Source organism: Pygocentrus nattereri, chromosome 19 (genome assembly GCF_015220715.1).
Source record: "Pygocentrus nattereri isolate fPygNat1 chromosome 19, fPygNat1.pri, whole genome shotgun sequence".
Taxonomy (NCBI): Eukaryota; Metazoa; Chordata; class Actinopteri; order Characiformes; family Serrasalmidae; genus Pygocentrus; species Pygocentrus nattereri.
The window spans coordinates 28398541-28413750 of record NC_051229.1 but is presented as its reverse complement, the minus strand read 5'-3'; the positions used below and the strand labels follow the sequence as shown (position 1 = coordinate 28413750).

The window sequence follows — 15210 nt, the reverse complement described above, 5'->3', positions numbered from 1 at the left end:
ATGGGACTAATAAGGGTCACTTAATCTAATCTTAATCTTAACATGTGCCTGCACCACGGCCTCCCTAGAGCCCCGGCCCGCTCAGTAGCGGGCGCCCCCGTCATCCCCGAGCACCACGCCTGGTGCGATACCTCCCTTGCCGTGCATATGCTCTGTTCATATGGCAGCTTGGCCAGCCAGCAGAGCCCCCTGTCGCAAAGTGCTTCATATCAGTCACCCTATACTACGCACCCAGCACCATGTTCCTTGTGGCACCAGCTGCTCCCAGTATTTTGTCATGCATCCTTGGGTTGTCCCAGCTGGCATGAAGCACCTTAGTGGTGGGTCCGTGTGGCATCACGTCTGCCTAGCATGGTTTCTGTTCCACCTGGAGCTGTCTGCATGCCTTAGATAGCACCATGTCCTTTTCCCGGCCATGGTGGAACTCTTCACAGAGCACAGCATCAAGTCTGGTGCTACTAGGGGCAATGACCGCAGCAGCAGCGCTCCTCTCAGTCCCCTTCTGCCATCTGTGTCGTCAAGTCTGTCGTCAATGCTGGTGAGGATGCTGCTAGTGTATGCTGCCTGCGGCCCCTGGGATCCATGCACTGGTGCTGGTGCTGCATGGTTTAGCTCCTCCAGCATTGGTGACAGAGTGCCCTGCCTCCACGGATCCACCAACTGCATGTGCAGGGAAATGAAGGCCACTACAAGTGAACTCCAATTCTCTGACTTTTGCGGCAACTGCTTGAAGGCTGCCCGGTCATCTGGGCTGAAGGTAAGAGGGACCATCCAGCATTTTAGAGCACACAGTTCATTTTGAATTAAATATAGGGTTTAAATGATTTACACATCATTGCATTCTGTTTTATTTACATATTGCACAGCGTCCCAACGTTTTTGTGGACAGGGTTGTACAATATCATAATAATATCATGACAAAAAGGTTTTATATGGAAGGCACACACTACAAACTGAAAGATGACACATCCAAAACTGCATACTACCATAATAAATAGTATGTCAAAAATCACCATAGTATCAAAATAGTATGTCACACCACAAATACAAGGTGAAGGGTTGAAGGGTTCTTTAGTGAAGCAAATGGTTTTATATGAAACCATGAACACTCAAACAACCCCTTACATGAATAAGAGGTGCTTTGGATTGTGAAAGGGTTCTTCAGACAGACGGAGAATGTGCTGTGGATGGTTCTATACAGCACCAAAAAGGGTTCAAGCTTGGTATCATAACAGTAGCTGAACCCTTTTTGGTGCTTCATAGAATGGTCTACAGCACGTTCTCAGTGTGAAGAACCCTTTCATAGTCATGCAATCATGCTAAGGGTACTTTGTAACCTGGAACCAATTTCTAGAACCCTTGAAGAACCATCGTTCATTTTGTTAGTGGATAGCTAGTATAGTAGTATGTGGGTTTGGAGGCTGCCCACATTCGCACCTAGACTGTTGTGTTTTATCCAGAAGGCCCAGCAAATTCCCACAACTGGAATTAAGGCTACGTTCACATTACCAAGTGGCACAAATCCGATTTTTTGCCGTAATGTGACTCAAATCTGTTTTCAGAGCTGTGTAGACATGCAAATCTGACCTGAGCCACTTTTCCTGCGTTCACATTACAGGCTTCATTGCTCAAATCCGATTCCCCTGACAGGATGGTTCACACTGCTTTAGAGAAGTGACTCAAATCTGTCAATGTGAACCGGCGTCCGCATGCAACATCAGGTGAATGAATCATGTGCATCATCAGCACAGACTAATGATCATAACCAGCTTCCTGTGAAGATGTTCAACTCTGATCAGCTCTCAGCTTCATTATATCTATCCACATATGAAAGTGGCTCAGGTCAGATTTTTGTGGGTTCACAGCCCTGAAAACATCAGATCTGAGTCAGACTTGGGCAAAAAAATCCGGTGGTGGACAGTAACTAAGTAATGTAATGAGTTTCTGTACTTAAGTATTTTTTTGTGTATCTGTACCTTACTGAAATATTTCCATTCTGGGCAACATTTTCCTTTCACTCCACTACATTTCAGAGTCTAATATCTGACTTTTTCCTCCTACATTTTGAGAAATCTGTCGTTCCTTTTGGTTTCTGTGTGTATAAAAATGTAACATGTCAAAATGAAAGAAGAGCAAAGCCAGAGCACCAATGATGGAACTTACCTAACCTGTAAATAGAGCACAATATAGAAATATGTCCACATATGCAGTCGTGACTGACGCAGCTTTTTTCTGAATTTCTACAAACACATTTCATTTCATAGTAAATTAGTTTGGGCTGGTTTATGTTTATGAACAGAGGCCTACAGATCAACATAGTAAAGGAGCTCATCTGTGATCCTGAGTTTAAAGCCAGTTTTTATTCAACTTAAACTTGGAACTAAGTTGTAAATAAATCTGAAACTGAAACTTTGCTTGTGTGTAAAAAGTGATTTCAGAGCCACTTGGTTCTCCCTGATGGAAACTGTTTACCTTCAGTGTTTTGTGCATATGATAATTTTAATAGACGTCAGCGTCACTAATTAATGACGTTCTATTAAAAGACTGGTTTACCAAGAGAGACGCTGGAGGACTTTCACCTGAAATGAGTTCATGAAGCCAGTCTGGTTATAAAAATGATAACAGGACATCAGAGCCAGAATTACTCTTTTAGTACTTTTACTTTATACTTAAGTACATTTGAAGGTAAATACTTTAGTACTTTTACTCAAGTGGAGGTCTAAAGGGAGGAACATCTACTTTTACTGGAGGAATATTTTACCTTGGGTGTCTCTACTTTAAATCAAGTACGTTTTGTGAAAAAATCGGATCTGTGCCACTTCAGGCTGATAATGTGAACGGGATTCGGATCGTTTCAGGACGCCGGTTTGTCAACATTAATGATTCATTAGAGTCACTTACCTAATCGAGTGTGAACCGTCACACGAGAAACGGGGCTTGTAATGTGAACGTAGCTTAATTTATCACAGCCGATTTGATTCCACTCCTTATTCCGCCTCTTGTTATTTTAAGCCTTAAATATTATCACTGCAAATGTGCGCGAGGTGCGAACTGCGGCCGAGCTGTTCCTGCGTTTTTCCCGCGCCGTGTCGCGAGCGAGTCGAAGCTAGCTAATTTACCTCAGGTTGCCGTTAGATTAGCGTGCGCTTGCTAATGTGTCTTTCCCCAGTTTAGAGCCAGTTAACGGCTTTAATACACGACGAATTTGGCCGCAGTGTCGCTGCTACACCGGTAATGTCTGAAACTGAACCGCTTTTAGATGGATAAGACAACTAACTCGGCTTTTTTGTAGGTGAAGTAGCGAATTTCGTCGCCAACTCTGGGAATTTTGGCTAGGCTGATTAGTTAGCTAGCAGGCTAGCGCTTCTCTCTCAGACCTATTACTAAAACTTTGGTGATTTTAAATCGACATTTCTCGGGTTTCTGTTTATTGTTGGCACATTTCAAGTCAGAATAGTCAAAAGTCGTCATGAAGACATGTTAGCCACATCATCAACCAGAAAACGGAGCACTTTAGTATAGTTTAAGCCACGAGCTTAAAGGGGAATTCCAGCAATTTTTCAAAAAGTATGAATCATTCGGTTCTTAAGATGTTAACATGAAACCGCTTTGAATGACGCTATGAAGTGATTCCTTGCAGACAAACTTATCAACTCCGATTTCTTAACAGTGGTGGTGATGGGAACCAGGAGTCATCATGGACGTCTAGGACACAAATACAGCCATTTTAATTTACTCCCCGAAACCCCCAGTGAACCTGTTGAAGCTGATGGTAAAATAGTCGTAAATATGGAAAAAATAAGTGTTCGCCTTACAATGCCTCCTGCCTTAAACCGATTAAAAAGCTTTTTCTTTTTATCCTCAGGGATATATAATAAAATGCTGGACATGAAAAGTTGAACATCACTTAAAGGGGAATCCTGTGTGTTTTTCCAAGCCACTGCGTAGTTTAACCATTAAGATACAGGCAATTTCGTTCATAGTGGTTTGATTGAGAGATTCTCAATTCTAGAGAAACACACAACCAGAATTGCTCACAGCTGTGGTGATTGGAACCGGACGTCTAAAGAGTTTCCTAGATTCCTAAAGTTTTCCTAGATTCTTATTTTGATAAATACCAATACCAATATTTCAAAATGTCTGCATAATGCAGTTGTTGAGAAGTAAACAGTCGTTCCCGAGTGGTTTGATGTGAATTTTTATTTTTTTTTGTACAGAAACATGCAGACTTGGATTTCCTTACAGTGGTACTTCTTAGATGGTGGTGATGATGGTGAAATAGCTGTTGATCTGAAACAAAAATTTTATTTTAGCGAGCTATTTTCCCTCACAACACACTGCATGCATCTCTCTCCCATGAATGGATTTTAAAAATATGTTTTGGCCAAAACTTGCCCAAAACTATAGTAAAAACCTTTAACTTTTTGTGAGGTAACTTGTAGGTGCAATAAACTCTTCAGACTTCTGGTTCCTATCATCATCAGTGGTGCATGATTCTGAACACTTTTTCAAAAACGCTGAATGATAATGAATGTAAACTCTTTGTTTACATCTTAATGACAAAGCAAGAAGGTGGAAATCCCAATTAATACGCTAAGGTAAAAGAATCTGCATTACAAGGTCGTCTTTTTGTCCATGTTTTGTGAAGAGATCTGGTCTGCCTAGGTCCATTTTCAGTCACATTAAATGGTAATTCCACAATTTTTTCAGAACTTCTGCAGAATTGACTCGTGATTGAGAGTGGTTTGATGTGAAATGACCAGTTCTAGAGAAACAGAGTCAGAATTGTTCACGGTAGTGGTGATAGGAACCAGACGTCTGAGGCGTTTGATGTCTCTAAAATCTGCTCCACAAAATGTCATTACGTTAATTGCTTCCGAATATTCTGCTTGATATCTTGAGACACAGTTTTAGAAAATTTCTGGAAAGGTTTTGGCCTAGAACTGGTTTTAAGATCTGTTCATGGCAGAGAGGTACGTGCAAGGTGCTGTAAGGTAAATGCATTTCTTTAGATTTATCAAATTGTTTAGATTGTTTGCTTTGCATATAATGTCATCTTTGATATGAAATAAAGTCATTTGTGTTGTAGACGCTGCAGCTGCTGGTTCCTCTTGCTGCTGTTGTAGAGAAATGCAAGTATCCTTCTGTCTCCTGACAGATGATGAGTAACTCATAAGGTGTGTCGTAAACTCCACGAGGACGACAGGGCAAGAACATGGACAGGTGAGTCTGCACTGAACAGGTAAAGCCTACTACTGTACTCCTCACTAATTGGTTTTGTTTTGTTTGTTTGCTGTGATGGGATTACCTTTGTTCAATTATGTGAAAAGCAGCCATGTTAGCTTAATGTAATTGTTGTCTGCCCCTAAAGGAGCTTCAGTTTACACAGGCGTAATCGTTTTGTATCCAAAGTGGGTCTTTGGTTTGATTATAGTTCTACTTTGGGTGGGTTTTTTCCAATGTTTAACTGGGCTACTCTTAAAAATAAAAGTACTACAGTAGTTCTTTGGAGCAGTGCTATAGAAGAGACACTGTTGGTTCTGTAAATAATCTTTCCAAGGAAAACTGTTTTTGTAAATGTGATGTGCAAGTGCGAAGTTTGAAGTTGAACCTCTCATTGACCGGGGTATATTTTGTTTTTCTATCTGAATTTACATGACCAAATCGTAGGGCAAAGTATCCAGTAACTGCTTGAAATAAATAAAAATGTTTATTTTATGTTTCTGTAAAAAATCAAGTTCATATATCACTATATGCTTACAGTTTACTGCTGAGAGCCAAAAATCTCCTACGCTCTTTGTGTTATTTTCTAAAAGTGATGTTTCCAGAGCAGATCACTGAAGAGACGCCGTCTGTTTATAGTTTAGAGCCCAGATTTGGGGAAAAACAGGTCGACTTTCAGTAGAAAAACAAACTGAGTTCAGCTTCTTTTATTATAAGGGTTTAAAATGACATCACCGTCTATTAGACTGGAGAGAAGAGCTACAGCCTCACACGATGCCCAGCTTCTGAATGGAGCTTATGGAATATGAACGTTATGAAGAACATGACCAAGTGCGGTTTGGTTAAAGAACCTTCACACAGTATAAAGGTTCTGTGCTAGTAAAAGTTTTTGTTTTGCCCTGAACCATGCATGTGGTGATATCACAAACATTGAATGTAAAAATGGTACAATTTGAAACTTTTAACAGCGTTAACATACTCCATTAAATTATTTATTTATTTATTTATTTATTTTTTTGGGTTTTTGGTTAGTGTAGTGGGTAACACCTTTGCCTTCTATGCTATAGACTGGGCTTCAATCCCCACCTGGGTAAACACCCTACACTAAACCAATAAGAGTCCTTGGGCAAGACTCCTAACACCACCTTTGCCTACCTGTGTAAAATGATCAAACTGTAAGTCGCTCTGGATAAGGGCGTCTGCCAAATGCCATAAATGTAAATAAATGTAAATGTTGACCCTCTAAATGCAACATCACAAAAAGTTATTGCACTAAATGGTCACACACATGCAGTCTGTTCCCTGAAATGTTGCTTTACAAAACCTCAGAGAGAAAATGTTGGTCTGAAACATACTTCTTGAGTCTGTTCATGCCAGAAAGATGCATGCATTACTTTTTGGTGGAGTTCCTCTTTACTGGTAGTTTGAAATCCTGGAGCGAAGTATCATAAATAGCTGTAAAGGGAAAAAACTGAACTTCCTGGTTTTATTTAGTCTCTCTTCTTTTTCCTAAAGTGACGTTGAAGATGACATCCTTGAAGACGACTTGCTGACAGCTCTAAAAGTGAGTATTTAATACCTTAGTGTTCATATTTTGAGTTCATGTACTACTTCAACTTCCCTGTGTAGAGCTGTCACTGTGTTAATATATTAGTAATTGAGTAATCTGCTGGATAAATAATACTAAATGAAGCACAGAAAAACATTGTCACCTCATGTGTGAATGCATATTGTTGCTGTCAGAATAAAACCTTGTATCTCCAAAATGGTAACTTTACAGGAGAAGGAAAAAATACTTTACTTTTAATGTAAGTTAATGAAACCAGAATTTTTTTGCAAGTCATTTTTAGCCATTGCTGTTTGTCCATTCATTGTGAAATTTACACACAACGTAAAGGGCAACAGGTACTTTTAAATGATATCAAATACTGAAAAACATCAAAAATGGAGATACAAGGTTTTGTTCTGACAGCAGCGATGTGTTTGTGTGTCTGTCCTGTAATGAACTGGTGCCCTGAATGACCTTCTGTACAGTGAACCCTGGAATAGGCTCCAGCACCTCTTAGACAATGTGTGGTCACTGTGAATTGCTGAATTTAGCATTGGGGAAAAATTTTAAAGATTACATTTTTTTGTGTTTTGGTTTTCCAATATGTTAAACTCAGTACATAAATTGAAAATGTGCACTAAAATTAGATGAAAAAGGCCATATTTGTTTTCTGTAGAGGATGTTAACTTTTCTCTCAAAAGCATCATTTACATTTACATTTTTACATTTACAGCATTTAGCATACACTCTTATCCAGAGCGACTTACAAGAAGAGCTTTGTCTGTCTAGAGAAAGTATCTCTGCTAGTTACCAGTAGGTTAGAGAGAAAGACGGTCCTGAGCTCAGATACTGCTAGAAACACAGTCACTGTAGATACAGAGAGAAAAGGAGCAGAGCTGAACACAGAACTCTGTGCCATGCAATACAATACAATACAGTAAACTACAGTACACAGTGCAGTACAAAAAAATAATATATATATATATATATATATATATATATATATATATATATATATATATATATATATATATATATATATATGTATGTATATATATATATATATATATATATATATATATATATGTATGTGTGTGTGTGTGTGTGTGTGTGTGTGTGCAGCACAATATATTGCAATCAATACTTAATTCAGTGCTGATTTAAGTGCTGTGTAAAGAGATGGTCTTCAGTCTGCGTTTGAAGACAGCGAGAGACTCTGCTGTTTGGACGGCCAGTGGGAGTTCATTCCTCCACCTGGGCTCCAGTACAGAGAACATTCTCGACGCTTGTCTTCCACGCGCCTTGAAGGATGGCGGGTCAAGCCGAGCTGTACTCGAAGCTCGAAGGGCTCGTGGTACAGTACGAGATTTCACCATTGCCATCAAGTAGGTAGGGGCTGGTCCTTTCACTGGGGATGTTCAAACCTTTACATACGACTGTAAAAGAGAGAAATAGGAAATATGCATTATCACCATGCGCACAGCACATTGATCACTTCTGATTTTTTTTTTTTTGTAAATTATCTTTTTAATCAAGTGAGTTTAATGTAGTATCTGTTGGATTTTCTGAAAACCGAGCAGACGGATTTCATTGCCTGCCCTTAGTATACAGTAAGCCAGTCACTAATACACGTGTTACAAGGGCAGGTGTAATGTAAAGTAGCAGGTATCTGTGTCACATTGCCAGGTCTAAGGTAAAGGTGTCACATTCTGCCTCAGGACAGGTGACAGGTGGTTTCTTGGCAGGGGAAGCTGCTGTACTCCTCGGCAGTAATGGCATATTATCCACACACCATGTCTTCCAGCTGAGATGCAGTGTGTGCCGTAGATGGAAAGAGCTGACAACACTAAAACCAGTACCAACTGTGGCAGGGCTTCAAGACTAGCCTGGTTTAATGTCAGGGAACTGCAGGGCATTCACCTGGCTAGCACTGTGATTGAAATAGCACATATATAATGTGGCAGCACTTTTTGAAATGAAGTGGTAGGCCTTTTAAAAAAAAACACCAGCTCTGGTGAGATTATTCTCAAGTACACTGGTCGGTATTACTCAGTTATCCTGACAAGCCTGAAGTCAGTTCTGTCCAAAAGAAGAAGAGGTTAATCCCTCAATGCCCACAGATTTCAGAACTGTTAGAAATGATAATAATAAAAAGACCTTAGCTTAATAAAAAATAGAGCCTAACAAAGACCCACATATTCTCATTTTAGAGGGGTGTGTGTTTTTATTCACATGTTTACAAAGCCTGCAGTAGCCATACACTGTTTAAGTAACACCAGCTAGTAATACCTGCTGGCAGCTTTGGTGATTTGTCACTAAAACACAGCCAGGTTGAGGTGAAAAGAGCAAGCTGCCACTCCATTCATTTGCATAAAGTTTGTTCAGAATAAAAGAGAGAATGTGCCACTTTAGGTGTCAGTTATGTGTGTATACTGTTGTCACTCATTATAATAGTGTATAATAATGGTGTAAAATGTAAAAAAAAAAAAAAACTATTTTGCATGACGTCATCGTTCACGTGACTTATGAGCTGCTTAATATTTATAAGCATAACTATAATTTATAAGCATAACACCCCCAACATAGAAACCCTTCACATCCCACTGCTACTGCTTTTGAGTAAAGCTTGTGGGCATGGCTTTGGAAATCGCTTGCAGTCTGAAGTTCCTCCAGCAGGGGGGGTTCTTAGCAATCAAGTTGGCACAATCTACACCAGAGGAAACTCATTAATGCAAATGTTTCCAGTAATTAGCAAACATTAAACAGCTGTTAAACAATAGATGAGATATTTTTTTAAAAGATGTTGGGTAACTCAGGTATTGTATCATTTTATATGTGATATTAAATGTTTACATTAAAGTCTTCATATTTTATTAGATTTAAAATTTAATAAAAGCATATTATATATATATATATATATATATATATATAGTATAAATAAAAGAATAGAATAGAAAATAGGACAAAGCTGCAGCGTATTTTCTTGTGTAGTTGTGCATTCCTACTATATAGTAGACCTGTGGGGTAGGTGTTTTTGATAAAGTGGCCAGTGAGTGGAAGCACAAGGTGGGTGTTTCTGATGAAGTGACCAGTGAGTAGAAGCACAAGGTGGGTGTTGCTGATAAAGTGATCAGTGAGTAGAAGCACAAAGTAGGTGTTTCTAATAAAGGCGAATGTATGTGAGTTGGTGATTTATTTTGAGGGAAACAAAATGCCTGAACAAATGACCGACACACTGTAAGGTGTGGATTTCGAATGTGTGTAAAAAGAGCTGCTGTGTTTCTCAGGACGTATGGGATGAAGAGCTGAATGATGACCTTTTGCGTAGTGATGAAGAGGACGTAACTACCAGGTAAGGTGATCTTTGCTGCTCTGCTCCGCACTCAGGCGTATAGGGAAGCTGTTAGCTGAAAGGTTGATGGCTGAGGTCCTCTAGACCTCTAGAACAAACGTCAGTGCATGATTCGAACACTGGAGAAATCTCAGTGTGTTTTGTGTTTCTAAACCCAAACTCTGCGACAGTGAATGTACATTTTTCTACAACAGTTCTGGCCACGCAACCTGATTGGTTGAGAGGCGTTCTGACTGTGTTGTTATTTTACCATACCGTCACAGGTTTTTCACAAACACTGTATCACTCCGCCGAGACGCCTTTGCTAAGCAACGGCTCTGACAGCTGTACAACATTTTTAGTTCTTACTTCGCCACAAACAGAAAATGGACACTAACAGAAAATGGATCACTTCTGACCGACAGCCAATTTGGTCAGAGTCTGCAGATGAGGTGACACTAAATTCCCAAATTCCAATTTCCCAAATTCCAATTTCAGTTGGCAGCTGAGACAGAAGAACAGCTGAACAACCTGGAATCAGCCAGAAATGAACCAAACACCATTCGCCAAACGTGTCTGATCTTCAGAGTCGGACCAAATCAGACCATTTTATGAGCCATAAAACTGACCCAATAAAAAACAAAAGCTGCTCAGTGGTGATGACAGTTTGGGAATTTAGCGTAAGGAGCTGGAGAACGAACTGCCGGCTGAGCAGCGAGTGGGCGGAGCTCGTTACTCTGACGTAGCAACGAGCTGCTCGTTAAGGAGCTATAATTAGGGGGAAGGAACTGAACATTAAAACATATTAAACGCAGCGTTCACGGCTTTTTTAATTGCTGTATTAAAGCAGTAGAGCACTCGAGGAGTGAGTTATCACTATATTTCACGATAACACACTCCCTCTGTGCTCTATTGCTTAAACAACACCAATTCCATGAAAGTTCTGATTTGAGTTCTAAATCTGTTCATTTTTTTCCTGAAGTGGTAAAGTGTCTCACTTTCAACATCTGATGTGTGTTTTATGTTCTGTTGGGGTCTATGAGATTTGCAAGTCATTGTGTTCTGTTTTTATTTACATTATTTACATTTGTTTTCCAAGCTTATCAGATAAGCCTACCTTTTATCTTTTACACCCATTCAATATTTTATTACCTAACATATAAGTGCACTTTGTAGACAGATAGTTACTGACTGTAGCCCATCTGTTAATGCACAGTTTATCAGCCCCCCTCTGCCTCATTCTGCAGTGGACAGGGACCACCATAGGACCACTGCTGAGCACTTTATTATTTGGATGGTGTCTCTAATATTGCAGTGTTGAGAATGATCCACCATCCATATCGCCTGCTCAGCGGTGGTCCTGTAGGGTTCCTGACCGTTGATGAACAGGGTAAAGTGGGGCTAACAAGTTATATAGAGAAACAGATGGGCTTTAATACACAAACCCATTTCCAAAAAATGTTGGGATGGTATGTGAAATGCAAATAAAAACACAAAGCAGTGATTTGTAAATCCATTTTGACCTGTATTTAAATTAAGACAGTACAAAGACAAATTTTATATTCTATCATGTCAGCTGCATTTGTATTTTTTTGTAAATATATGTTCATTATTAGACTGACCCTCACAACACATTCCAAAAAAAGTCAGGACATGGGCAATTTACGACAAGGAACATTGTAAAATGTTCGGATATTCATGCTCGAGTATGGAAAGAGCTTCAGGAAAGGGCTAATCCTCTTTGAACAAGGATGAGTCGCCAACTTTGACAAAAATGCACCGGCGAATAGTCCAGTTTTTTAAGAGCAACGTTCCTCAACAAGCATTTGAAAGGATGTTCGGTATTTCTACAGGTTAAAGTTTCAGGTGATCCAGAAAAGCCTTTGTGCTTAAAAAGCAAGGTTGAAGACTAAAACTTGAATGCCTTTGACCTTCTTCTGTCTTGCACTGCATTAAAAATCATCATGCTTCTGTGATGGATGGATGGAACCACATGGACTCGGGAATACTTCAACAAACCGTTGTCTGTAAACAATGTTCTTCGATGCATCCACAAATGCAAGTTAAGACTAATATACATGGTGAAAATCATGTCAACAATGTCCAGAAACGCTGCTGACTTCTCTGGGCTCAAGCTTGTCTGAAATGGACCGACAGACAGTGGAAAACGTACTAAAGTCTGATGAGTGAACCTTTCAGATTGTTCACTGGGCTAAAGAAGTAAAGGACCATCCATTTCACAAGCTTGCATCTGTCATAGTGTTGGTGCCCATGGCATGGGTGAAAGTGCCATCAATGCTGAGATATGTGTTTACATATACATTTTAGAGCAACATATGTTGCCTTTTTGACACCATCTTTTTAGGGACGTTCCTGCTTTTGAACATAACAATGCCAAGAAACATTCAGAGGGTGAAGGTGCTGGACTGACCTGCCTCTCTTCCATTGAAAGCTTGTGGTACGTTACGTGAAATGCCAAATGCAGCAAGTACAGTTGCTCAGATGAAGATTTATATAAGTGATGCATGACAAAAAATTGTGTTTGCTAATCACTAATCAATTTGATTTTGATCAGATCGACTGATTGGATTTTTTTTTTAGTTTATAATTGTAGAACTACAGAGTGCCCCTGTATGGTAAGTGGGCCTGAAAATGGACAATAAGTTTTGATACCTTGTATTACTTTGTGTAACGGAGCATCCAATCTTATCCGCAGATGGCCGGTGTGGCTGCAGGTTTTTTACTCCAACAAAGCAGGAGATCACCTGATGAAATGTTTGAAGACCAATTGATTAAACAAGTAGAATCAGGTGCTTCAGCTTGTTTGGCGTGAGAACCTGCAGCCACACCAGCCCTTTGCGGATTAGACTGGACACCCCTGTTGTTTAACATAATCTCAGGTAGGTGTACCTAATAAAATGAAATAAATGACCAACAAGGGTTTGTACAAAGCACGCAATAAATTCCCAAAACGGTGCATGAAAGCCTGTGACATTGTTTTGTACTTGGTGAGACAAAATGCGTTGAAGACATTTTCTTTGTGCTATTTTTGTAGCCGTCAGGAGGTTAATATCCTTCCTGCCACTGACCTCACATCATCAAGTGACCCCTGTGGACCTTTAAAAGAGTCTGACTTTGTGGCTAATGAGAAAATCCTTGGACCACAAGAGCAGGTGTTTGTAAGTAGTGCTGTGTTCAAAGTATCACTGATAAACTCTTGACATCAGTACAATCGTGGTTTAGGTCATTCTTACGATAATCCTTAATTGGCTTTTATGTGGGGCGTTTATATACGAGAGAAACCTCTACTGCTTTTACAAAACAGCATGGTGTCAAAAAATTATTAAATGGAAAAAAAGAGAACTTCTATTTGATAAAATAGACTAGATCACATTTCCTGCTTTTGCAATTTGAAAATGGCACTCTTTTAAACTGTGATTTGGATATAAAAACAATACATATCCAAGCAACCATGCAAGACCACTAACACTGTCCCCATCAGGTAAAAAGCACTTAAAGCTCTCGTCTTTGAGAGAGAGGAGTAAATTAAGCTGCGTCAGATCTGAAAACATCCACAGGTGTTTCTGTCCATCTGTGAGAAAACAACTCAGCGCTATGGGTCTGAAAGGAGACTTGCTGATTAAACTGGTGTTCTCAGAACAGTGGCCTGGCCATCCCAGAGTCCAGATCAGCATCACTATACGTGTTGTTACTTGGATTGTGAGAAGAAGATAATGCAACCAACTTCTTTCTCTGAACTTTGGAGGTGTGTGAAAATGTGAAAGCCCTGAAAGAAGAGAAGCTGTAATAAAAGGCACTAAATACTGAAAATGTGGTTGTATGTTTAATTGTTGAGTTTTAATTTTTGTTAGTTGTTTACTTTTTTAACTTGCACTAAAAGATGAGTAACTTGTAATTAATGATGGTTTTGACTGAAATAACACTTTAATAGCACTTTAACATGGAGCAGGTGACTTAAACTAATGTTTATTTATGTATTTTTCTTTTTTTAAAATAAACATAAACAAGGAATTTGAGGAGGATGTACTCTCTGCAGCAATACCAGCGCTCAGGTAAAGTACCAGAGAAAATGTTAGAAAATGTTAGTTGTGTGTCTTGTGCTGTTCGTTGTCGTATCATATTGTATCACAAGACTTGTATTTCTAAGTAGTGGTGCGGCCGTACATCTGAAGTGTGTGCATGAAGATAGAGCCCCACAAGTAGCTGAGGAGCCGAGAGGATTCACTGGAGAACAGCAGGCAGGAGAAGAACCGGACCATGGTGAAGTTTTAGACATCCAAATCAATGGCCCTGTAGGTGATGAATTTCAAGTGAGTCCTCTCTCTATCTCCTCAGATAACATTGTTTTTTGTGTGTGTGTGTTGGTAAGCTAGTGCTTTGGAATCAGTTCCCCTGGGGCGCTGAAGGCTCGGGGAGTGAAGGAGAGGTGAAATTAGATCTATTATCGCTCCCTGGCAGTTTATTTGTCCGCGCCCTGACAAAGTTAGTGCTGACAGCTTGTTTGGTGGGCGGTAAAGCCCCCCTGTCGACTCTGCTGCACGTTTGAGCGCTGACCTTGAGGCTCGCAATCCCTGCGGAAAACAGAACTCTTTGTGACTCTCTGCCAATTATCCAGCACGGATAATGCATGAGCTTCTGTCCTCGTTTCGGCCAAAATCTGATAATGGCCTGTGTAGGTGAAAAGATTATTGACCTTTTTAAAAGATATCTGCGGGGCTTAAATATGGCAACGGTAATTGATGCTCCTCTTCCTGTTGTTTTTCTGTCTACTTTATAAACTGAAGAAAGAGATTATCCCACAGACGGGTGCGATAAGGTCTAGCACGGTCAGGTGGAGTGGCACTTGTGAAGGACGTTGGGGGGGGGGGGGCGTTGGGCATTTTATAAATAAAGCTGTTCTACTCTACTGTATTATTGGCAAACAGCCTCACACAGGTCTCTATGTACTGCATCTGTCGCATAGGGTTGATTCTCACAGGTAGTGATTTCAGAGCAGTCCCTTGTACTTGGAAGAGAACAGACAACCCATTGACTCAAAACGGATTCATAATAGAACCAATGAGCAGATGCTCAATTTTGTGAGTTA

General features: G+C 39.9%; 1 protein-coding gene across 5 annotated transcripts in view; it reads left to right on the top strand.

Annotated features, from left to right (window-relative positions):
• The first annotated feature begins 216 nt into the window (after positions 1-216).
• Positions 217-15210, top strand: part of rbm33b (RNA binding motif protein 33b) — a 66751-nt gene continuing 51757 nt past the window's right edge. For 3 of the 5 annotated variants that reach the window (XM_017711712.2, XM_037530876.1, XM_037530874.1), the window contains exons 1-8: positions 3731-3772; positions 5090-5223; positions 6739-6787; positions 10060-10124; positions 12469-12561; positions 13159-13282; positions 14133-14176; positions 14275-14434. In XM_017711712.2, the coding sequence (XP_017567201.2) occupies positions 5216-5223; positions 6739-6787; positions 10060-10124; positions 12469-12561; positions 13159-13282; positions 14133-14176; positions 14275-14434 (543 nt within the window). In that variant the 5' untranslated portion in view covers positions 3731-3772; positions 5090-5215. Of the gene's footprint in view, positions 758-3730; positions 3773-5089; positions 5224-6738; positions 6788-10059; positions 10125-12468; positions 12562-13158; positions 13283-14132; positions 14177-14274; positions 14435-15210 lie in introns of those variants that run through there. The other 2 variants (XM_037530875.1, XM_037530877.1) reach the window with 2 other exon arrangements.